General features: G+C 41.3%; 1 protein-coding gene across 4 annotated transcripts; it reads right to left on the reverse strand.

Moving 5' to 3' along the window:
* Positions 1-13611: 13611 nt before the first annotated feature.
* LOC106587371 (interferon regulatory factor 8) lies at positions 13612-20541 on the reverse strand. 4 transcript variants are annotated; one of them, XM_045708604.1, is made up of 9 exons: positions 20330-20541; positions 19899-20072; positions 17660-17843; positions 17278-17369; positions 16917-17025; positions 16125-16172; positions 15608-16012; positions 15298-15413; positions 13612-14758 (listed from the first exon to the last, which is right to left on the reverse strand). In XM_045708604.1, the coding sequence occupies exons 2-9, from the start codon at positions 20070-20072 to the stop codon at positions 14561-14563; spliced, it is 1326 nt and encodes a 441-aa protein (XP_045564560.1). In that variant the 5' UTR covers positions 20330-20541; the 3' UTR covers positions 13612-14560. The 4 variants fall into 4 exon arrangements, with proteins under 4 accessions (XP_045564560.1, XP_014031191.1, XP_045564559.1 ...); XM_014175716.2 differs by having other exon boundaries at positions 17269-17369; XM_045708603.1 differs by having other exon boundaries at positions 17278-17372.
* Between the last annotated feature and the right edge of the window lie 5171 nt (positions 20542-25712).

The raw sequence follows: 25712 nt of genomic DNA on the forward strand, positions 1-25712 counted from the left end.
TTTTACTATCTAATCATGGTATGGGGTTGTTCAATGACAGAAATGTATTTGTTTAAAATCCATCATTTTAGAGTGACAAATAATCATATTTGTTTTGCAAAACGCTATATATCTGCCTGACTCTCAGAGAAATAAGTAGTACTGCTGGGTTTTACACAGTCAAATGTAAGAAATAAGTAGTACTGCTGGGGTTTACACAGTCAAATGTAAGAAATAAGTAGTACTGCTGGGGTTTACACAGTCAAATGTAAGAAATAAGTAGTACTGCTGGGTTTTACACAGTCAAATGTAAGAAATAAGTAGTACTGCTGGGTTTTACACAGTCAAATGTAAGAAATAAGTTACAAAAATTATTAACAACTGTACAAATGATAGATTTGTGACATCAATATTAATACAATTTTTTTAAATATTCAATAAAGTAATATGAGATCTGTATGTAAAACATTTAACATTTGTCATTTTAGTCATTTAGCAGATGCTGTTATCCCGAGCAACTTACAGTTAATGAATTCCTCTTAAGATAGCCACAGTGCACGAGACAAGCAAATATCAGAGTCAAATATACAGGATAAAATGGATATATAGCGTTTTGCAAAAGAACACATTTTAATTCACATCTAAAATCTGTGAATTAAAACATCAGAAAAATTGGTGGATATAGTGTTTTGGAAATAAACTCTTCAAATACAGAGTTGTATTTTAGTTTGACCCTACGCCACTAATCCTGTATGTTTTGGGATATAAATAATGCTATTGAGTAAACTATTTAATTATAACTTTAGCGTAGTGCTAAAAAGAGAATACAACATTCTTTTCTTCAAGAAACTGTTGCATTGGTCACAAGTGTATCGGGTGCCGCGCACTCTGACTGTTTTTGATGTAAAAGAAAATAATCAACTTTGTTAAACAGATAACAAATAAGTGAAAAGATAGCATCTGTTTGTTCTGAAGGAATCATTTTGGGAAATCAGGGAACGGAATGTATTGTGTGGTTTGTGTCAGGAGCAAAGTTATCATGGACAACATACTGCAGCTGCATCCAGGTCTGAATGAACTAGCAATAGGAAGATTAGCAGTAGATTTGATCTACTAAAACCTTTTCTCTCTCAAACACTGTTATTATTAAATAACTTACATAATATTCTGAATTGGATTTTCATTATCTAAGTAATAGTGTTATTTATTCAGTAAATGTACTAATTTAATTCAGTAAATGATAAATAATAGACATCCAGTAGTTACATCTTTAAAGTTTCCATACTTGACCCATTATTCATACATTTTGCAGGTAATGAAATAGCAATCATTTTCTGATATTAAAATGAAAACACATTTGCTGTGTAAACATGCAACTTGAAAACATGGAAGTAAAAAACAGAAGTGAATGCAGAAAATCCCTCCGCATTTCAACATAGGTAAATAACCATGGCTAATGCTGTGCAATGGTTCTTTTCATTTTAGTCACATGATTTGTCTCACTCAATATTTCATTTGTCATTGCAACAAAGTACATTACCGAGGACTACTGTACATTTCCGGGAGGTTTCCTGCGCAGAGATTAAGCCTAATCCTGGACTAAAAAGCATGTTGAATGGAGATTCTCCACTGTGTAAGCTTTTGAGTCAAAGACTAATCTTAATATGTGTCTGGGGAAACCGGCCCTTTGTGTTTCACGTTGGACTCAATAAGGAGTAGTCCTGAGTAGCACCACTAGAGGGTAATGTGGTAACATAAACTCTGATGGTGGATTCACTGGACTGGCTCGCCAGTTTATTACTGAGTTGAATAGGGCAGAGAATTACCAAGGTCACTTAGGCTTTACCAAGGTGTATGGAAATAGCATACGTACTGTATCCCATTCACTTGTTTTCCTCTTTCACAAGCTATCCTTAGCTTGTTTCATATCTCTGAAAGATTCCGCATAGCGTTACCAGTCGTTCTTCTTGGTTCTTCTTGGTTACATAACAAGGTCTATCCTCTATAGCTACTGTAGCCTTTACTAGCATGGTTAGCCGGCCATAGGGGATGTGCTTCAGTGAGCTCTACAGCTCTGAGTTACCTTCACTAGCATGGTTAGCCGGCCATAGGGGATGTGCTTCAGTGAGCTCTACAGCTCTGTGTTACCTTCACTAGCATGGTTAGCCGGCCATAGGGGATGTTCTTCAGTGAGCTCTACAGCACTGTGTTACCTTCACTAGCATGGTTAGCCGGCCATAGGGGATGTGCTTCAGTGAGCTCTACAGCTAGTGTAGCCTTCACTAGCATGGTTAGCCGGCCATAGGGGATGTGCTCTAGTGAGCTCTACAGCTCTGAGTTACCTTCACTAGCATGGTTAGCCGGCCATAGGGGATGTGCTTCAGTGAGCTCTACAGCTAGTGTAGCCTTCACTAGCATGGTTAGCCGGCCATAGGGGATGTGCTTCAGTGAGCTCTACAGTTCTGTGTTACCTTCACTAGCATGGCTAGCCGGCCATAGGGGATGTGCTTCAGTGAGCTCTACAGCTCTGAGTTACCTTCACTAGCATGGTTAGCCGGTCATAGGGGATGTGCTTCAGTGAGCTCCACAGCTCTGAGTTACCTTCACTAGCATGGTTAGCCGGCCATAGGGGATGTGCTTCAGTGAGCTCCACAGCTCTGAGTTACCTTCACTAGCATGGTTAGCCGGCCATAGGGGATGTGCTTCAGTGAGCTCCACAGCTCTGTGTTACCTTCCCCTCAAGCCCCTGTGTGGTGCATGTTAGATTTACATGCAAATAAGCAGACAGAAATACACTTTCCCCCGCTCACCTGGCTGCTGTTTATATCCATGCAAATGACTGCATGTTACCCTGCCAGGCTGTCGATGAGACTGTGTTTACTGGGAGATTATTTTAGCTCAGTGTTTGTTATGTTTGTGAACCATGTCGTTGATATTCTTCATGGGTGGCAGGCTGAATGGTGGCTGTCAAGATTTTATTTGCATGAAAACCTTCCAGATTGTTATCATATGTGGTTATTCTGTAATTCTTATCAGATAAGTTCCCAGGTCCCTTTTTTAATTTTCTCGTAATGATCGTTGATTACAGAAAATTGTCCTTCATACTAAATAGTAGCCAACATTTATTTACATCTACAACAGAATATTTTGCGACCAATTCTTACATTTCATTCAAAATACATCAGGACATTACACATTGCAAGATATACAACCTTTGTTCAAATGTGTTTACATAATAGGTGGCTCATGTTCAGGTTCCGGTCGACCTCAGAGAGGGAAGCGTGTCCTACACACAGGCATTCTGCAGTCAACAGACAACCCTATAGCCCTGTAGCTGAGGTTGGACCACACGCTCCTCCAGCTGCACTCCAACCGTCATAGACCGACTTTTATTAATATCCATCCCAGCAGCACCTGTGGCCTGGGCGGACGGTTTTTCCTCAGTAAGAGGTTGTGTAATCACGGTAACATGTCTGGGGTCTGACGTGGTTTCACCTCCAAAATGTTGTTCCTCTATCATACATGACAGGGTTGGATCATTCCATTTTGAAGAAAATATCTATATCAACATTAGTTTCAGGGGGTATAATGCACATAACTTATACACATAAATGTTTGCTTTATCTTTAAGATTTCTTGGAATTGTGCTAAATGTGCTAAAGTTTTTTAGTGCAGGTCTGCAGGAAGTTATTTCCACCTCCTTGTTACCAACTAGGTTTTAATTCCTTCACAAAGCTGTGACTTCAGTCACCAAGACACTTGTGATTCACACATCTTAATGCTGCTTATTTACAACCTACTCTATAGAGAGAAATATTAATGGCCTCTTTTTGTAGGCACTAACTCCAGCCTGGTTCGTTGGACAAAAACTATGGGAAAATGAATGGAGTTTTTGTAGGGTTTTTGATAAACGCCGAAAATAAGGTCTGTGGTAAACACAGGCTTAGAAAATCTTATATATTTTGCTCTATGAGATCATCTTCTTCAGCTAACATCACATTTTGTGAATTTTGAGGCATTTATGTAATAAGAAAAGCACATAAAGGCTTCATATGTTAACTGCCTGATATTATGTCATAGAACAAAACGTACAAGATCTCCTACGCCTGTGTTAACCTTAGACCTTATTTTTTGTCTTTTAACCCTAAACCCTATTCCTTCCCCATTCATTTTCCACTTAGGAATGGATGAACAAACCAGAGGCAACTCATTTACGTTTTTTAGGACAAGCTGCGAGAGCTATATACATATCATATACAGTACCAGTCAAAAGTTTGGACACACCTACTCATTCAAGGGATTTTACTGTTTTCTACATTGTAGAATATTAGTGAAGACATCAAAACTATGAAATAACACATACGGAATCATGTAGTAAGCAAAAAAGTGTTAAACAAATTAAAATATATTTGAGATTGGAGATTCTTCAAAGTAGCCAACCTTTGCCTCGATGACAGCTTTGCATAATCTTGGCATTCTCTCAACCAGCTCCACCTGGATTGCTTTTCCAACAGTCTTGAAAGAGTTCCCACATATACAAAGTACTTGTTGGCTGATTTTCTTTCACTCTGCGGTCCAACTCATCCCAAACAATCTCAATTGGGTTGAGGTCGGGTGATTGTTGATTCCAGGTCATCTGATGCAGCACTCTATCACTCTCCTTCTTGGTCAAATAGCCCTTACACAGCCTGGAGGTGTGTCTCACAAAGACATGGCAGTTGGAATCAAAAATCTCAAATTTGGACTCATCAGACCAAAGGATAGATTTCCACTGGTCTAATGTCCATTGCTCATGTTCCTTGGTTCAAGCAAGTATCTTCTCCTTCTTGGTTAAATAGCCCTTACACAACCTGGAGGTGTGTTGGGTCATTGTCCTGTTGATGATGATAGTCCCACTAAACACAAACCAGATGGGATGGCGTATCGCTGCAGAATGCTGTGGTAGCCATGCTGGTTAAGTGTGCCTTGAATTCAAAATAAATCACAGACAGCGTCACCAGCAAAACACTCCCACACCATCACACCTCCTCCTCCATGCTTCACTGTGGGAACCACACATGCAGAGATCATCCGTTCACCTTCTCTGCGTCTCACAAAGACACGGCGGTTGGAACCAAAAATCTCAAATTTGCAGTCATTAGACTAAAGGACAGATTTCCACCAGTCTAATGTTCATCGCTCGTGTTTCGGTGATCAAGCAAGTCTCTTCTTCTTATTGGTGTCCTTTAGTAGTGGTTTCTTTGCAACAATTCAACCATGAAGGCCTGATTCACGCAGTCTCCTCCAAACAGTTGATATTGAGATGTGTCTGTTACTTGAACTCTGTGAAGCATTTATTTGGGTTGCAATTTCTGAGACTGGTAACTCTAATGAACTTATCCTCAGCAGCAGAGGAAACACTGGGTCTTCCTTTCCTGAGGCGGTCCTCATGAGAGCTAGTTTCATCATAGAGCTTGATAGTTTTTGCGACTGATTGACTGACCTTCATGTCTTAAAGTAATGATGGACTGTCGTTTCTCTTTGCTTATTTGAGCTGTTCTTGCCATAATATGGACTATCTTCTGTATACCACCCCTACCTTGACACAACACAACTGATTAGCTCCAACACATTAAGAAGGAAATAAATTCCACAAATGAATCTGTTATCTGAAATGCATTCCATGTGACTACCTCATGAAGCTGGTTAAGAGAATGCCAAGAGTGTTCAAAGCTGTCATCAAGGCAAAGAGTTGCTACTTTGAAGAATCTCAAATATAAAATATATTTGGATTTGTTTAACACCATTTTGGTTACTACATGATTCCATATATGTCATTTCATAGTTTTGATGTCTTTACTATTATTCTACAATGTAGAAAATAGTAAAAATAAAGAAAAACCCTTGAATGAGTAGGTGTGTCCAAACTTTTGACAGGCACTGTACACTTCAGCTATTCTCATCTCAGGTGCTTTTCTGTGTCTTTCACCTATCGGAACCCTATGACTGTCACCTGTCTTTGAGCTGGCCAACCACATCCTGTTCCCTGACACACACATATAATCCAGTGAGCACTGAGCCGTTTGAGATGGCCTGGGTCAGAGCGGCAGGTTGGAGCAGAAATCCCCTGTACTGTGACCCTGTGATCACTGTGGCAGCCCCCATAATCTCCCTTGGGACTGGCACCCCACCCCACTCTACACCACCACCACCCACCCCCTATTACCCTGCTGACACTGTAAGTTTTGTTTCACCCGAATACGAACAGAAGAGCAAAGGATCAACCTAGGACTCACCAAGTTAAAAAAAAAAAAACGATTTAAATGTTGTCTATATTTCAATGGAGAACAATTCCTGTTCACAATGTCCTCTTGATGTGTACAGACACCTACCCTACTCACAATTTCCCCTTTCACTTCTATATGTAGTATTTTCTATATGAGTATAATCTATGTGCTCCAGCCAGGGTCTTTGACTCCTTGACCACTGTCTGTCTCTGGCTCCAATGCTCTGTGCCTTCTTCCTCTTTTCTATAGGGAAGTTGCATGCTGCTCAGTTGGATCCTCTCCGGTCCACATGCTCTTCCTGTCCAGGCCAGGGCCAGATGAGGAGGTCACAGATCACTCCTCCGGACAGGAACACCAGATGACTTTACACAGTGAGAGCTCTATGCATGTTATGTTCTATGGACTTTAAACTGGGATTTGTATGTGCACTTTAGCTAGTAGGAGACGGATACAGTGTGTTATATGTACTGTATACCTTTAAAACAAAATGAATTCCTTTAGACAGCCTACTGTATACATTTCTCACTCATATTAAAGGATGTTCAACACACGCACAGTATGTGTCTTCAGCTGGTCTTATCTAACTCATTTTTTCTGACATAAAAGCTTGCTAATAAGCTTCCTAAGGGTTCCGCCCCCTGTTGAGGCTAGTTACTCATGGGCCCAGACCCACTGGCTTATAGCAGATCACCATGCGCAATGCCAACCGTTGGCTGGAGTGGTGTAAACTCGCCGCTATTGGATTCTGGAGCAGAGGAAACCCGTTATCTGGAGTGACGAATCACACTTCACCATCTGGCAGACCGCCGGACGATTCTGGATTTGGCAGATGGCATAAGAACGCTACCTGCCCCAATGCATAGTGCCAACTGTACAGTTTGGTGGAGGAGGAATAATGGTCTGGGGGTGTTTTTCATGGTTTGGGCTATGCCCCTTAGTTCCAGTGAAGGGAAATATTAACGCTACAGCATACAATGACATTCTAGACGATTCTGTGCTTCCAACTTTGTGGCAACAGTTTGGGGAAGACCCTTTTCCTGTTTCAGCATGACAATGCCCTAGTGCACAAAGCGAGGTCCATACAGAAATGGTTTGTCGAAATCGGTGTGGAAGAACTTGACTGGCCTGCACAGAGCCCTGACCTCAACCCCATCGAACACCTTTGGGATGAATTGGAACGCCAACTGCGAGCCAGGCCTAATCACCCAACATCAGTGCCCGACCTAGCAAATGCTCTTGTGGCTGAATTGAAGATCACGTGTAACCACGCCAACCCAGGACCTCCACATCAGGCTTCATCACCTGCCGGATCATCTGACACCAGCCACTCGGACAGCTGATGAAACTGTGTGTTTGCACAACCGAAGAATTTCTGCACAAACTCTCATAAACCGTCTCAGGGAAGCTCATCTGTCCCAGTTCTTCCTGTCCCAGTTCTTCCATGTATACTCACCAGACATGTCAACATTGAGCATGTTTAGGATGCTCTGGATCGAAGTACAGTACCAGTCAAAAGTTTGGACACACCTACTTATTCAAAGGTTTTTCTTAATTTTTACTATTTTCTAAATTGTAGAATAATAGTGAAGACATTGAAAATATAAAATAACACACGGAATCAAAATATATTAGCCACCCTTTACCTTGATGACAGGTTTGCACAGTCTTGGCATTCTCTCAACCAGCCTCATGAGGAATGTATTTCAATTAACAGGTGTGCCTTGTTAAAAGTTAATTTGTGGAATGTCTTTCCTTCTGAATGCTTTTCAGCCAATCAGTTGTGTTGTGACAAGGTAGGGGTGGTATACAGAAGATAGACATATTTGGTAAAAGACAATGTCCATATTATGGCAAAAACAGCTCAAATAAGCAAAGAGAAACAACAGTCCATCATTACTTTAAGACATGAAGGTCAGTCAATGCGGAACATTTCAATAACTTTGAAAGTTTCTTCAAGTGCAGCCATAAAAACCGTCAAGCGCGATGATGAAACTGGCTCTCATGAGGACCTCCACAGGATAAGAAGACCCTGCTGCAGAGGATAAGCACCTCAGATTGCAGCCCAAATAAATGCTTCACAGAGTTCAAGTAACAGACAAATCTCAACATCAGCTGTTCAGAGGAGACTGTGTGAATCAGGCCTTCATGGTCGAATTGCTGCAAAGAAACCACTACTAAAGGACACCAATAAGAAGAAGAGACTTGCTTGGGCCAAGAAACACGAGCAATGGACATTAGACCAGTGGAAATCTATCCTTTGGTCTGATGAGTCCAAATTTGAGATTTTTGGTTCCAACTGCCATGTCTTTGTGAGACACACCTCCAGGTTGTGTAAGGGCTATTTGAACAACAAGGAGAGTGATAAAGTGCTGCATCAGATGACCTGGCCTCCACAATCACCCAACCTCAACCCAATTGAGATGAGTTGGACCACAGAGTGAAGGAAAAGTGAAGGAAAAGCAGCCAACAAGTGCTCAGCATATGTGGGAACTCCTTCAAGATTGTTGGAAAAGCATTCCAGGTGAAGTTGGTTGAAAGAATACCAAGAGTGTGCAAAGCTGTCATCAAGGCAAAGGGTGGCATTTGAAGAATCTCAAATCTCAAATATATTTGGATTTGTTTTACACCATTTTTACACATTAGTAGAAATAAAGAAAAACCCTTGAATGAGTAGGTTTGTCCAAACTTTTGACTGGTACTGTATGTGTTCCAGTTCCCGCCAATATCCAGCAACTTTGCACAGCCATTGAAGAGAAGTGGGACAACATTCCACAGACCACAATCAACAGCCTGATCAACTCTATGCGAAGGAGATGTGTCGAGCTGCGTGAGGCAAATGGTGGTCACACCAGATACTGACTGGTTTTCAGATCCCTACCTTTTTTTTAAAAGGTATCTGTGACCAACAGATGCATATCTTTATTCCCAGTAATTTGAAATCCATAGATTAGGACCTAATGAATTTATTTAAATTGACTGATTTCCTTATATGAACTGTAACTCATTCATAAAATGTAGAGATAGGTGTGAGATAAAAAGGACGCATTGACCCCCAGAACTTGTGGCTCCTCCGCCTTGCAGGGACCCCTCCCAGAGGGGCTTGGTGGTGGGTTTGGGGTCAGAGGGACATAAGTGAACCGATACTGATTAGAGGAAACAACCCTGGACTGCCGGCCAATGTGTGTGTGTGTGTGTTTGTGGTTCGTGTGCATGCATGTGGGTGTGTGTGTGTGTGTTTGTGTGGGTGCGGTCAGGTGTCTATCCTCCAGGTTCCAGGATGTGGGTTCCCTCTCCACCTGTCTCTCCACCCCTCAGTGTTCTCGCTGCTCTCCCAGTTCCTCTCTTGTTGACTATTCTCATCTCACACATGCTTGTCTCTAACCCCACTCCTCCCCAGAGACGCCAGTCAAACTCCCAACTCACTCTGATTGCATAATAAAGATCCTTTTCTTAGGAAATCACAGGTTCTAGCATAATATTACATTCTGTTGTTTTGTGCATGTCTTGGTTATGCTTCTGCTTCTCACTTGGTATTTACTTTGTCAAATGTTTTTTTTTACCTTTATTGTAACAGGAAGTGATGATGAGACAAATCTCTCTTTCACTGATTAGCCTTGTATACAAATCGATACACATCAATATACTCCCGAGTGGCACAGCGGTCTAAGACACTGCATCTTAGTGCTAGAGGCGTCACTACGGACCCTGGTTTGATTCCAGGCTGTATCACAACCGGCCCAGTGTCGTTAGGGTTTTGCCGGATTAGGCTGTCGTTGTAAATAATAATTTGTTCTTAACTAACTTGCCTAGTTAAATAAAGGTTAAATAAATAAACATCAATACATGAAAAGCAAAACACAATCATAGAATTATTCTTCAGTAAAAAGGTCCCACAATCATCCTTTTGAAATGCCCTAGAGGCACCAATTCTTCCGCCTTTAGAGAGCCTTGGAGCTCATTCCACAAGTAATGTGCAAAAAAACTAAAAAGCAGATTTACCTAAATCAGTGGAGATGGAATGGATCTCCAGATTTAGCCATGCCTGAGACCGGGTCTGGTATCTTGTACATCTGTAAGTAAAAAATGAATTAAGGTATGGAGGAAGTTTATAAAGGAGGGCTTTATAAACAAAAACAGTGCTATATAAGCAAAAACATCACATAACAATTGAACAAAACAATGATATAATTGAAACAAGCAGTAGAAAATACCATTTAGCAAAAAGGTTATGTGGGAATGGACCTGTAGATCTCTCCAAGACCTTTGAACTTTTAGTCATCATGTATTTGGGTGGGGCAGCTAAAGCATCATCAACAACAACTGTCAATCTTTAATCTGGTATGTATTTACTGTATGTCCCTTATTCATAGAAATTCACACAGTCTTTCTCCACATCCTTCTGCCCTGGGTTTCTGTTACCTCCTACTCCACCTTGTCCCTGCGGTTAGTGAGACCAGGATTCATATGATACAGTATCATCCAATCATCAGCACTGATACAGTAACTTAATAACAGTAGTCACAATACAGTATTCAAAATACATCTCAATACAGTTTAGAAAGTAAAATACATGTACAGAAGATAGTTTGATTATACAAACATGTATAATATTGAACACAAGTGAGTGAAGAAAACAAAGTGTTTGCCTCTAGATATGACTCTACCCATGGCTTTATCATGCATTGTTTCCTGTAAATGTTGTCTTTCTCCAAAGAAAGGCAAACAATAATGATGTTTCAGAGTCTCATATGTAGCCTAGTTACGTATAACTGAATTAATTCAATTCTTGTTTCACATCAAAATTAAATAAATGGAAAACAGCAGTACAGAAAATCCTACTTTCGTGTTCTGCTTTACATACAACTGGGCTCACATAGGAAAAAGGACATATTTTTGTTTCCTGTGTTTTCGAGTGTCTATGGTGAATATGATGAAACAAGATGAGGGGATTCACAGACCAAAACATTGTGAGGGAAGGGGGGGGGGGTCATTGCTGACTATACAGCCCAGTTCAGAGACATCTTTACATTTTAAGAGAAGTCAGCAACAAATCCAGCCACAAAACCAGAAAGAGAAAAAGCAGATTTTCAAGGAAATACTCTGGAGAATAGTAATTCCTCTTTATTTAATCTTTCATTTCTTTGATGATTGTAGTTGGTTCGTGAGAGGCTGAAGTGTATGTCAGTGTCTCTAGATCTGGCATAATGCATGTGTAGAGACCTTTACATTCCATTACTACTGTAGTGTCTGTATGCTACCACCACAGCCGCTGATGTTGAATATAAGTCTTGCTTTTTTATAATCATTTATTGTGGGCAACCTCAGATGCCACAAGGCAGTGTTGCAACACAGGAGACACCACACTGCAGACACTGCAACTGTAGACAGAAAATAAGTGCACTCCAACACCCCCATAACCAACTTTTCTCATTATAACTAGGGACAGCAGTTTTTCCTGACCAGGAAGTCTGACCAGGAAGTCTGAGTTATTAGGCCTAGAGTTTGTCCTGCTCAGATCACATAAGTAGAGGCAATAGACCCAATTCTATTCTTCTGAATATTAGAGACACAGGGTTAAATTAGCCTAGTCTCAGACAGATCTTATTTGGGGGGTAGACTTGGTTTCCTGTGACAGTTTCTGACGGCTTGCAGTCAGTTCCTGCTTGTTGAAACCATGTAGAGGGGTTCTGACAGACGTGTAACACCTCTACATGTCTCTGGACAACAACAACACACACACACACACACACACACACACACACACACACACACACACACACACACACACACACACACACACACACACACACACACACACACACACACACACACACACACACACACACACACACACACACACACACACACACACACACACACACACACACACACACACACACACACACACACACACACACACACACACACACACACACACACACACACACACACACACACACACACACACACACACACACACACACACACACACACACACACACACACACACACACACACACACACACACACACACACACACACACACACACACACACACACACACACACACACACACACACACACACACACACACACACACACACACACACACACACACACACACACACACACACACACACACACACACACACACACACACACACACACACACACACACACACACACACACACACACACACACACACACACACACACACACACACACACACACACACACACACACACACACACACACACACACACACACACACACACACACACACACACACACACACACACACACACACACACACACACACACACACACACACACACACACACACACACACACACACACACACACACACACACACACACACACACACACACACACACACACACACACACACACACACACACACACACACACACACACACACACACACACACACACACACACACACACACACACACACACACACACACACACACACACACACACACACACACACACACACACACACACACACACACACACCCCTAGCCAGTACAGTTCTTGTCAGCCCTGTAGTGTGAATCAGGCACAAGTCAAGTGAAATAGATCACCTAGACTGTTTGTGATGAGAGTGTGCGAGTGCGGCTTGTTAGCAATGTTTTGTAGCTGAATTCCAAATAAATAAGTGCTGAGTGACCTGGGAACTCTAATCTGTGAACTGGGCATGTTTGTGTAGGTTGTTCTTCTGTAATTTTGCAGTTTCTCATGATTTGAGATGGGAGAATAGCCCATTCTCTAGAAGTTACCAGCAATGAGAAGAACAATAAATGAATCCCCCACAGAGGAAATGGGGAGATCACAAAGACCTTTGTCTCTCTTCTTCTGCCCTCGTCCTCATTTCTCTCCTTTCTCCATCAGCCATGTCTTACTCACTGGGGATGTCCTAGACACTAGTTTCCCTTCTCTATGGTCCATCCTCTCTATGGTTTCTGAAAATGTTGGCTGTTGTTCCATCACTAGTATACTCATTCCCTCACTCAGACACGTGATTTCACGTGTGGGATGTATGGTGACGAGTGCTACTACCATGGAATTGAGAGTCTATGGTGGCTAGTATGGGTACACTTCTCTGGAAAATGCTTTTTTAGGCCGCCTGCATCTTTCAAAGTATTCAATGAAATACACACACACACACACACACAGGAAAATTATGTAATTTTACAATTTATTCTGGCTTATTGTGTGCTGAATAGTTTTAGCTGTGGTTTTCAAGCCATCGTCAAAACAATAATCAATGATATGTTCAGTAAGTGACTTCATAGATATTGCTGTGTAACAGCTCATAAATAAAATACAAGCCAAATGAAGAGATTCACTGAAAAGTGTGATATTTATTTCAAAGTTTGAAAAATGAATTCAGAGAGAGTAAAACAGTGGGCAGAATACGATAGTAAAACCTATCTATATCAAATACAATCCAAGCAATCATGTTGCTGTTAAAATCTCTCATACAGTATAAGAAAAATATGTTTCTACAGTACAAATAGAAAAAATAGAAAAGTTTTAAGGATGTTCTACATATAAAGAAAATAGGTAATCTGGTGTACTGGTAGCTAAATGTCCTGCTATAGTGGCCCTTGATTTAACATGTTTAAATGTATATACACTTTGATATGATGACTAGTATGGACTATTGGATTGAATATCAATCACATTTTCCATCATAAAAAATACATTAAAAGCAGGTGAGAAATCTGACAAACAAAAGTTAGTCAATCGATAGACACACAAATTCTAATATAACATTCAATATTTCAGGGTTTATTCAATCAAATTTACTGCTGTAGTAGATTCACCACATGTTGTTTAAAAATGAATAGTGATAACCTTGATGATAGTAGGTTTACAAGACAGAATAGTTCAAACCACTATTTATTCAGAATTGTATTACATTTTAACAGTTTTTTTCTGGATTGGAGGAAACATGTGGTATACTTACTGGGGTGGTACATTTGATGAGTAAACCCTTTAATACCTTTACAGCACCATTTGTAATACGGTTGTATAGTACTTCCCTTTCTTGACACACAGTGCCTCTGTAACACCCAAGCTGCATAGCTTTGGGTCCTATCAGTTCACACCTTGCAAGTATTGGCTTTGTTCCGATCCTCTATCCCATCTCTTTCTCCATTCATCAAAGTATGCCCTTGCTCATTGGCTCTGGAGAATTGAAATGCATTGGAATGGTGTAAGCAAGGGCTGAAAGGCGTGACGCCATATGTCATGTCAGTCCTTTCTTGTTATATCAATGAGGGGGGGTTCAGGCGGTGATGGGCATGTTGTCCCTGTAGCAGGCTGACCTCTGGGGGGCGGTGTAGCTACACAGGTCCTGGTAGATCCGGGCCATCTGCTCCCCGGCCTGCAGCTCGTCTGACTGGATCTCCAGGTTAGGACTGCTGTACTGGGAACGACGCATGCTCACTGCATCCAACAGCTGCTGGCAGTTCACTGGAGTGACCTGTGGCCGAGCACAGACAGAGAAAAAAGAAGAGAAGGGGAGAGAAGGAGAGGGGGAACTGTAAGCTCAGTCTGCCAGCTTCTGACAGTAGACTGGAGTGATCAGAACACAACTAGACAGGGAGAGAAGAAGACTGTTAGCTCAGTTTGTATTTTTATGGTACACTCTTAGAAAAAAAGGTGCTATCTAGAACCTTAAAGGGTTCTTCGACTGTCCCCATAGGAGAACCCTTTGAAGAAACATTTGTACTTGCAGGTAGAACCCTTTTGGTTCCAGGTAGAACCCTTTTAGGTTCCATGTAGAAACTTTTTCTACAGAGGGTTCTACATGGAACCCAGAAGGGTTCTATCTGGAAGCAAAAAGGTTTGGGGACAGCCCAAAGAACCCCTTTGGAACCCTTTTTTCTAAGAGTGTAGTGGTGCCCTTTTGACCAAATCACCTTGAAGACTAAAGTTACCTATATTTACTTAAACACATTCTGGGACTGTGCAGGGGGATACCACATGTTTCAGTGATCCAGAGGATATAATCTCTGCTACCTGGACGATGATAAGTTTGCTCTTGGCTGTGCTGAGGTCATGAAGCTCCTCCCCGAAACACAGGGTCACCATGGGGTCAGGGGCGGGAAGCTGGCCCTCCTGGTACAGCTGGAGAGCTGGGACAAACAAGCAGACAGAGAAGAACTTATTGCACAGACAGAGACTGCTTCATCATAACTGCACACTGATGAGTGAAGGCATGTACTCCAGAGTATACGTCTGTCAGTCAAGAGTACATGTATTCCTGTCCTCTTCAGAGCACAACATCCTAAATCAACAACAAAAACAACATGAGTTCCTTTCTCCTCACCTTGGAAGAACCTTCCTGTGTCAAAAATCTTGACCACAGCGTCTCTCTCCAGTTTGCAGGGCCCCCCAGGGCTGTAGTGGGGGCCCAATCCCCCCAGCCCGCTCCAGAACACACGGCTCTGGCACAGCCTCTTGATGAAGATGCCCTCGCGGTTGGCACGGACCAGCACGCCCCGTTCCAGGTGGCCCAGGAGCTTGCGGGTGACATGGCGTTGGCGCTCAACCTCGATGAGCTCAGCGGGAGGGAAACGGACGTTCTGCAGGCTGTCTGGGAGACCGTAGGGGGACCTGTGCTGGACCAAGGGAGGCTGACCCGGAGAGATACGACAGCCATCAGCATGAGATGTCACCACGCTGTCCATCAGCTTCCCGCCATAGAAGAAGTTAATGATCATCTGGGAGAAAGCTGGAAACAGAGGGAGGGAAGTGCTAAGTAAGCCACCGCATTGTCTTCCATTAAGTCTCACAGAGGAATGGAAATAAATACATCTGTATTTAGAAATACTGAGGAAACATACCGGCATTGAAAGAACCCATCGGCGAGGGATCTTGATGCCCCGGGAAGACTGCAGGGAAAAGGGGAAAAAAAGATAACTGACATTGTGGTATAGATTTTTTTCTATCATGAAATTCAAACATTGCCTTCCTCTTACATATGCAGCATGCTCGTTAAGATGCAATGATCTCGAGTGACCGTAAAAAACATCTGACCCCTCTATCCAGTCATGATTTGTCATTTCATCAAAAAAATACAGCCCGTCAAGCACAACAGACTCCCAGGCGTGACCAAGAAGAAAACACCTTAGTCAGCAAAGTGCTAAAGGAAATTAGCAAATCCTTCCCCCTGCAGAATTCTAGAATCATGTAAACAAGCTTGTGTTAGAAGCCATAACTGCAATGTAATGTCGCAGTGTTTTGCGTCGCTATATATGCATTTATTTTTAAATGAATACATCTCAACTCTCACAAAGGAGGAACTGTAGCCTCATGCTGTAGCCTCATAGAACATACCACAATAATGCCCATTTTGATACAGGAGACATAAACATGCAAGTTTCTCTACACACCTTAAAAAAAATTCTCATGGAAAACAGCTAGACAGATACTTTTAACAAAGGACAATATGATGTATAGGCGTTTGCTAACTCTAATTAAGTAGATTAGATAATTCACATACATATATGTTCCAGTCACCACTGTATGACAGTGTTTAAATGGACATGACACCACTGCATGTTGGCGATACTCCACTAGATTGGATGACACTGCTAAAGAGAAGAACCGTTGACTGAGTGAAGAAGGACCCTTACCACTGACGCTGCCCTGGGACCAGTACTCTGGGCTGGGCTGCATCCTACAGCCATCCTCCTGGGGAGAGTGGCTCCTCTTGACGATGCCAAGGTACTCATCACTGGAAGACTGACAATGGAATGACACACCATGCAATTAGTCTCTAATAACTATACATCAACAATCATACATATAATCATACATATTTAGAAACAGAAGAGGTAAGATAGTTGATAGTGGATGATAGAGACAGAAAATGAGAGAACTTGAAAGACAGTAAAACAAGAAAACAGAGAAAAACAGAGTGAAGTTGGTGAGAAATATAGATAGAGAGAGGAAGGGAAGAAATGGATGGAAAAAAGAAACGCATACCTGCTTCACCTCTTTGATGAGCTCCTCCAGGTCTGCAGAGCTGCAGTCCATGTCAGTAATGTCACCAGAGCTAGATGTCAAAGCTGCTGCTGCACTTTTACCTGCTGAAGCAGAGGGGACAGCATGGTTGTTAGTATTATTGTCACAGCTATTTTTTATATTTACTACGGAAAAGGCTGATGGTCAAATGTAAATCAAGTTTCAGCAGCAAGCTGTCTTTGTCCAGGTTTCTACGTTTTCAACTCTGATCAAGGCAACGTTCTGCTGCTGAAACATTAGTGACTTTTAATTGATTATTTGTGCATGGGCGCAATTTGACTCTACATCCATTCAATACAGGTGTTTATAATGTTCATTATTCTAATGTCTCCACAGTGAAATATGAACTCACTCTTCTGCTCCTCCTCGGGGACGATGCGGTACACCTTGTAGGGCTCAGAGATGTCCAGCTGGGACCTGTCTCCCACCTCCTCGAAGTCGGGGCTCTTATTGAGGGCACACCGCAGCCTGGTCTTCCATGTAGCAGGCTCAGCCTTCTCCCCCTCCTTAAACTTCCCCTTAAACACAGCCCAGGCCTGCAGGGAGGGAGCAGGTGCATTAGAACGAGAGCCATAGTAACATACATCCAAACATAACACATACCTGCTGGTGCTCTCAACAACATGTTATATTCAAAAAGGTCTGGAACTGAACGATGAAGCCATGCATAGAAGTAATTAGAACTCAACTACTTTGATAGCCAGAATACAATTAATTACATGATAAGTACAGGTAGGTTACATTTACATTTTACATTTTAGTCATTTAGCAGACGCTCTTATCCAGAGCGACTTACAGTAGTGAATACATACATTTCATACCATGCATTTTTTATTTATTTTATTATTTAAAAAAAAGGTTGAATTGTAATGACATGAAACTGGACAGGTTCTGGTTTAAATTACTTGTTAACTGTTAAGTTATAATTACATGTAATTACACAAAGATATTAGATTTTCAATGTAATTTCTCTCTGCTTGACTTCTTATGACCATTGGCTCTATTTCAGCTGGCTCCAAGAAGGCACAAGTGTCAAACGCAGATTAGTTTGCAATTTCATCATGTAAAAACTGGTGCACTTGCATTTTCCAGCCATTACCCCTGGTTCGGCAATTTACCTGTCTAACATCAGCTCGCTTGCACTGAGGGGGGAAGGGTGGCAATATTTGAGGTGGGTCCTTAAATACAAGCGCAAAAGTGACAATTTCATGGAGCGCTAATGGGAAGTTTTAAGACCCACATAAAGCAGGTCTTAACGGTAACACAGTTGATAATGGCATGGCTTTTGAGAGGTAGCCTTTCCAGGCATGATGCACAGTGCCCATGGAAGACAGATGTGCCTTTCATGCCAGTGAATTTCGTATTTAGAAAAAAAAAGCATAGCCTCCCTTTATTCAAGGCTGATTTAGCAGCACTGCATAGATGCATCTTTTTATCCTGGCCATTAGCCAAGTAGCCTATGGATAACGGGGTTGTAAATGGTCTGCTGAGAGTGCTTAGAAATATTTCGCCCTCATGCTTTTTCACAATTCACATACCTGCATAGTTCATTTCGCTTGTTCAAGTATCCATCCTCATCTCCACAGAGTGCATTTCATCTGGTTACCAAAGACACGCTCCTCCAAACGTATTTCAATTATTCAGTCCTATAATGCATAATCAACGGTAGGCCTAGGCTATATTTTGCTTATTGATAACGTGCCTCACACATACAGTGCGATTTGTGGGAGCCTAGTATTTTTTATTTTAGATGAAGTGCGATGCGCAAAGACATGTAGGCTATAGGCTAGGCTCGTTGAAGCCAATTACAACACTGTTGACTGACAACATTCCAAACATAGACTATTGAGCTAACTCAGATGTTTTTTTACTGTTGCTATTACTCATTACTGTAGCCTATGCTATTTAATAAGCTGTAGTATCAATCCACAATGGACCAGGACGAGAATAGTCCACTCCCCCAGCCGAATTGGAGTTGATGACAACACAAAAATCATCAATAACCTACAGAACTTGAGAAAATGCATGCATTATTAAGCCATGCAATGCATTGAGTGGCCAAGCCCTTGTCACACCTACAACTTGTTTATTTATCAAAACCCAGCCCTTTCGTGCCACTGCCAGCTATTGTGCTTATAATTCTGGCTGTGAAAACAGCACAAATGTTTCTGACACACCTCCAGACCAAGAGATACTGCCAGCACTTAGATTTAGCATTGTGTTAGGTTTGTTAAAATACAGCCCCATGACTCATAGATCAACGTATTGTCAATTATGTCATCATACTCTACAATTAATGTGTAGCCTATTTATGTGCGTTACAGGTGGTGAGAATGTGTTAAACCAACAACACGTAATGCACACCCGTTCTATTTGTAGGCGCATACTAAACAATTCATGTGTAGCCTATTTATGTGCGTTACAGGTGGTGAGAATGTTTTAGTTAAACCAACAAAACGTAATTCACACCTGCTCTATTTGTAGGTGCGAAAAAAAAGTTTGTGCTGTATGTCTCTCCAAAAGTCGTGCGGAAGGATACACATATATCGGTGATCTAAAAATGCTCTCAAATCTTCCGCCAATAAACCTACCTTGAAGATAGAGGCGTCAACCTCCTGGTTGTAATCCTGCTTCCCAGCATGTTTCCAGGGGATGCGGAACATAGTGCGGCTGTCGTCCTCCCAGAGCAGCCCCGGGTACTGGCCGCTGTGGATCTGCTCAACTAGCCACTGTTTCAGCCTCCGACCGCCCGGGTTTACTGACATCTGTCATAAACATTCATAAGACATGTCACTGTATGGGCTGAACGGTTGTTTTAATTTGATCCTTGTTTGTGATAATTAGGAACTTATTTCAAGAGAGAGAGAGACAGATGTAGAGGGGGGGAGAGAGAGAGCAAAAAGTAAAACAAAATAATATTGGTTTATTATTTCAAAACAACTATCATTTAACTAGCCTACCTTTTTATATAGCTAACAGGGACCACTCTTGAAGAGTTTAAATAAAGACAACTAAATCTTACCTTTTATTTTTGTATTGATAAGTCCTTTAGATATCCTTGTGATATCCTTCAAATAGCTTATTGAAGACTATTAAACCTTAACACCAAGTCGATGTCTCAGAGTCAATAGAATAAATCTTTACTCGCATACAGTTTAATCTCTTCTTTCAGATGAATGAAGCATTGACTGCAAGCTGATTGGACAGATGCGTTTCACTTGTATCCAATCAGGTTTGGGAAATACTTATAGATAAGCCAATTCGGAAGTCTTGTTCTTCGAAGCATGGCCATTTACAAGAAATCATCTGACATGAGATATCGTAGGGTCTATGCCACAGTTGGCTACAGACGGCGGGGTATTGAACAATCCTGGATAATAATTAGTAAAGGATAAAGGGAATTTTACAGCGTCATAAAATTACATTTTACTGTAAAGGTTAGCCCAACAGGTATTGTTCCTTCGTCACCCTACTGGTGCAGGTTTTACTACAGCCTAGGCTGCATTCAAACATACTGTAGGTGTAGGCAGGGTGACTTTCAGGTTGGCTATTTTGGACCGATATGTACTCTGAAATAGATGCAATTATAAAGTGTTTATCATGTTACCATGTGAATTCGTTTTTATTTCGTGAGAATAAGAGTGTCCAAAAAAAAGACAAAGTCTCTAATGCCAACATGCTTATTCATAGCCCTTATACTGAAAGGACTATACACAAAACATTAGGAACACCTGCTCTTTCCATCACATAGACTGACCAGGTGAAAGCTGTCACCTGTTAAATCCACTTCAATCAGTATAGATGAAGGGGAGGAGGTTGAAGAAGGATTTTTAAGCCTTGAGATATGGATTGTGTATGTGTGCTATTCAGAGGGTGAATAGGCAAGCAAAATATGTAAGTGCCTTTGAATGGGGTATGACAGTAGGTGCCAGGCGCACTGGTTTGAGTGTGTCAAGAACTGCAACGCTGCTGGGTTTTTCACTCAACAGTTTCCCGTGTGTATCAAAAATGGTTCGCCATGATTCATTTCCATTGTAAAAGCTTCTATGAAAATTTATAGAAATCATAATTAAACAACAGTTGGACTGATCCTATATCCTATAACAACTCTGAAGCAAGACAAAAAAATTATCCCTAAAAACAGAGATATTAGATACTGTTAAAACATTCACATGGAGAAAAGCATCAGGAATGGATGGCTTTCCCATAGAATTCTATTCAACATTTGGTGACAAAGTAGCCCCCCTGTTTATACAAGTGACAACACACGTCACTCAAACCAGTACTTCCTAGTTCCATGTATCAAACAGTTTTTTCAGTTATAAAACTAGGAAAATGTGGAGTCCCCTGCTGATTATAGACACAAGTTTAATCAATTATGACAAAATATTCAAGCTTATAAACAATAGAGCTGTAATAATACATTTAATAAAAATATTGTATAATTGTCCTAAAGTAAAAATACACACAAATAACACAATATCTGATGAAATTGCTTTAGAAAGGATCACAAAACAGGGATGTCCCCTCTTCCCCCTCCTGTTTGCTGTGGCAATTGAACTACTTGCAGAAATAATTAGACAGGACCCAAACGTAACAGGTGTCAGTATTGGTAAACATTACATTTTAGTCATTTAGCAGACACTCTTATCCAGAGCAACTTACAGTAGTGAATGCATACATTTCATACATTTTTTTTTCTTCTCTGTACTGGCTCCCCATGGGAATCAAACCCACAACCCTGGCATTGCAAACACCATGCTCTACCAACTGAGCCACAGGGAAGCCAACATGACCATGAACTAATCTTATTGGCAGATGATCTCTTGATATACCTGACCAATATTGAAAACTCAATGCCCCCTTTGTTAAAAATATTTACAGAATATTCAAAACTCTCAGGATATAAAATGAACTTCGGAAGAAAAAAAATAACGGCAATAGGATTTATTTTTATTTTTTATTGTCACGATTTCCAGCAATACTTTAAGTGGGCCACAAAAAATATGAAATATATAGGATACTTAATAAGTGACAACAAACTACAAATTTAAACAGATAACTTTATTCCATTACTCGACAATATGAAAGCAGATCTAATTAAATTCAATAATCTTTCCATAAATCTTACAGGTAGAATGAACCTGTTTATAATGGCATGGCTGACAAGGTTTTTGTATTTATTTTTGGTAATACCAATTACCCCACCGAAGAGTCATAAAAAAAAGTGTACTCAGTCATAAGACTTTATATGGGAAACCGATCTCAAAAAGAAAATGCATAGAATAAAAAGTCTGAGGTTGGTTTTAACCTTCCAGACATGGTATTGTATCAACTTGCCACTCGAGGCTTTTACTTTGCAGCAGATAGTTAAATGCACTAAAAAGGAACAATGGGTACATATTGAAGATGTACATGCCCATCCCGAGAATCTTTTTGCATGTCTATTTTCAAAGGATAAGGAACACTATCACAATATGGAAGAAAATTAAACGTATTCTAGAAAAACCAATATCACTTCTTAAAAACACAACCTTATGGAACAATCCTTGGAGAGCTTTTCAGAATTCACCGATAAATTGGTCGACATGGAAAACTAAAGGCATAGAAAGCGTAAATGACTTGATAACAGGAAATACATTTATTTCCATGACAGAATTACAAATACATGCAACTTAAAAGTTACATATCACAAAATGTATATTTGAAAAGGTTTGGACATCACAGCAACCTTGAGGAAATCTTATTTGTCAGAAAAAGGATGTTCATATGATTGGGAAGATATACAAAACCTTGCAGAGAGCATATCCAACTGACAATCTCTTAGAAAAAAATATAAACTATTGAAACCAAGACTTTAAAAAACTGATGTTGGCACAAGATGGAAGGAATGTTAGCAAAACTAATGAAATTAGAGCTAACAAAAAAGTATGCTTAATCCAGTGTAAGATAATGTATAGAATTTATTATGCAAGAGACAAAATTCACAAATTATACAGTACAACAGCAGAATCATGTCTTAAGTGTTAAACAAATAATGACTTAATAATCCATGCTTTTTATGAAGTCCGGAAGTTGTGGACGGAGCTAGAAAGTTGGCTGTCAGAAGTATTGCAATGTAAACTTAATTTGAATCTGTCTGTCTGCATATTTCAAGACATGGCATATGGGGGTGTAGTGAGATACCCGATGGGTTGGACGATTCTCTTATCACTCATATTGAAAAAATGGACACAAAAAACGTGGAAATCAATCAATCCGCCATCATTAACACAATGGAAAAATGGAATGATTTATTATTTAAATATTGAAAGTGCGTGGGCTATGGAGAGAAACAAAATGGTGCAGTTTCAGGCCATGTGGCGGAAAGTGATGTGGGCCCTGGAGATGGGGGGGGGGGGATGTGCTAGTGGGTCTAGCCAGGTAGGATGTAGTTAATGTTTGTATGATGTTGTCATTTGTGTGCATGTTTTGTATTGTTTATAAAATCTTATAAAAAAAAGAATGGTTCACCACCCAAAGGACATCCAGCCAAATGTGGGAAGCAATGGAGTCAACATGGGCCAGCATCCCTGTGGAGCACTTTCGACACCTTGTAGTCCATGCCCCGACGAATTCTGAGGGGCATGGGCTGTTCTGAGGGCAAAAGGGATGCAACTCAGTAATAGGAAGGCGTTCCTAATGTTTTGTACACTCCGTGTATATGCTAAAAATAGCCTGCCCTACAGGAGTTAGCTGATTTCATCTGACTAATATTAAAACTGTATTCTTCACAGGAATGGTTCAGTGGTTTCAACAGATACTGCAGGACTGAATGTTGGCGGAGAGGGTTAACTTGTTGTGCCCCATCCTCAGTACTGTATTCAGACAGCCTTTGTATGTATCATTTCGAAACTGAGAAAAGCCGTTCTGGTGGAGGTAAGGTCACATGTCAAGGGTGCGTTTTGAGGATTTGAGCCATGTCGTGGTCTGGGCTCACCTGTACGGCGGGGGTGGAGTCTGTATAGGGGGGGACTGTTTGGGGAAGCTGGGGGTGGCATGGTCTCTGGGTCAGAGAAGGACTTCTCACTGAGGGGAACAGAACACTCATTGTTACTACTGTGTCCATGCCAGTCTGGGGTGGCACTGCCAAGGCACTCTGTCTCTGACCAACCCTCCATCTCTGGGTCTTTCCCTAACACATACACAAATAACATTTTATTTGTCACATGTGCTAAATACAACAGGTATAGACTGAATCGTAAAATTCTTATTTACGCGGCCTTCCCAACGATGCAGAGTAAAAACATATATATTTTTTAACTGCTAACACGAGGAAAAAAATACACAAGAATGGAGCTACACTACATGACCAAAAGTATGTGGACAGCTGATCGTCGAACATCTCATTTCAAAATCATGGGCATTAATATGGAGTGGTTCCCCCATGTGCTGCCTCCACTCTTCTGGGAAGGCTTTCCACTAGATGTTGGAACATTGCTGCGGGGGACATTAGTGAGATCGGGCACTGATGTTTGGCGATTAGGCCTGGCTTGCAGTCGGTGTTCCAATTCATCCCAAAAGTGTTTAACGGGGTTGAGGACAGGGCTCTGTGCAGGCCAGTCAAGTTCTTCCACACCGATCTCGACAAACCATTTCTGTGTGGACCTCACTTTGTGCACAGGGGCATTGTCATGCTGAAACAGGAAAGGGCCTTCCCCAAACTGTTGCCACAAAGTTGGAAACACAGAAGCGCTAGAATGTCATTGTATGCTGTAGTGTTAAGATTTTTCATCATTGGAACTAATGGCCTAGACCGAGCAATGAAAAACAGCCCCAGACCATTATTCCTCCTCCACCAAACTTTACAGTTGGCACTAAGTATTGGGGCAGGTAGCGTTCTCCTGGCATCCGCCAAATCCAGATTTTTCTGTTTCTGTCATCACTCCTGAGAACGAGTTTCCACTGCTCCAGAGTCCAATGGCGGCGAGCTTTACACCACTCCAGCCGACGCTTGGCATAGCGCATGGTGAGCTTAAGCTTGTGTGCGGCTGCTCGACCATGGAAACCCATTTCATGAAGCTCGAGACAAACAGTTATTGTGCTGATGTTGCTTCCAGAGGCAGTTTGGAACTCTGTAATGACTGTTGCAACTGAAGACAGATGATTTTTATGCGCTATGTGCTTCAGCACTCGGCGGTCCTGTTCTGTGAGCTTGCATGGTCTACCACCTCGTGGCTGAGCCTTTGTTGTTCCTAGATGTCTCCACTTCACAATAACAGCACTTACAGTTGACCCGGGCAGCTCTAGCAGGGCAGAAATTTGAAGAACTGACTTGTTGGAAAGTTGGCATCCCATGATGGTGCCACACTGAAAGTCACTGAGCCCTTCAGTAAGGCCATTCTACTGCCAATGTTTGTTTATGG

The sequence above is a fragment of the Salmo salar genome, chromosome ssa26, assembly GCF_905237065.1.
Source record: "Salmo salar chromosome ssa26, Ssal_v3.1, whole genome shotgun sequence".
NCBI lineage: Eukaryota > Metazoa > Chordata > Actinopteri > Salmoniformes > Salmonidae > Salmo > Salmo salar.

Bases quoted from the DNA above. Each gene is read 5' to 3' on its own strand.
- LOC106587371 (XM_014175715.2), bottom strand. From the start codon at position 20,072: ATGTCAGTAAACCCGGGCGGTCGGAGGCTGAAACAGTGGCTAGTTGAG. The intron at 17,026-17,268 runs GTATGCGTTTCT...TTCCATTGTCAG, and splicing joins TCATCAAAGAGGTGAAGCAG to TCTTCCAGTGATGAGTACCT. The intron at 16,013-16,124 runs GTATGTTTCCTC...CTCTGTTTCCAG, and splicing joins GATGGGTTCTTTCAATGCCG to CTTTCTCCCAGATGATCATT.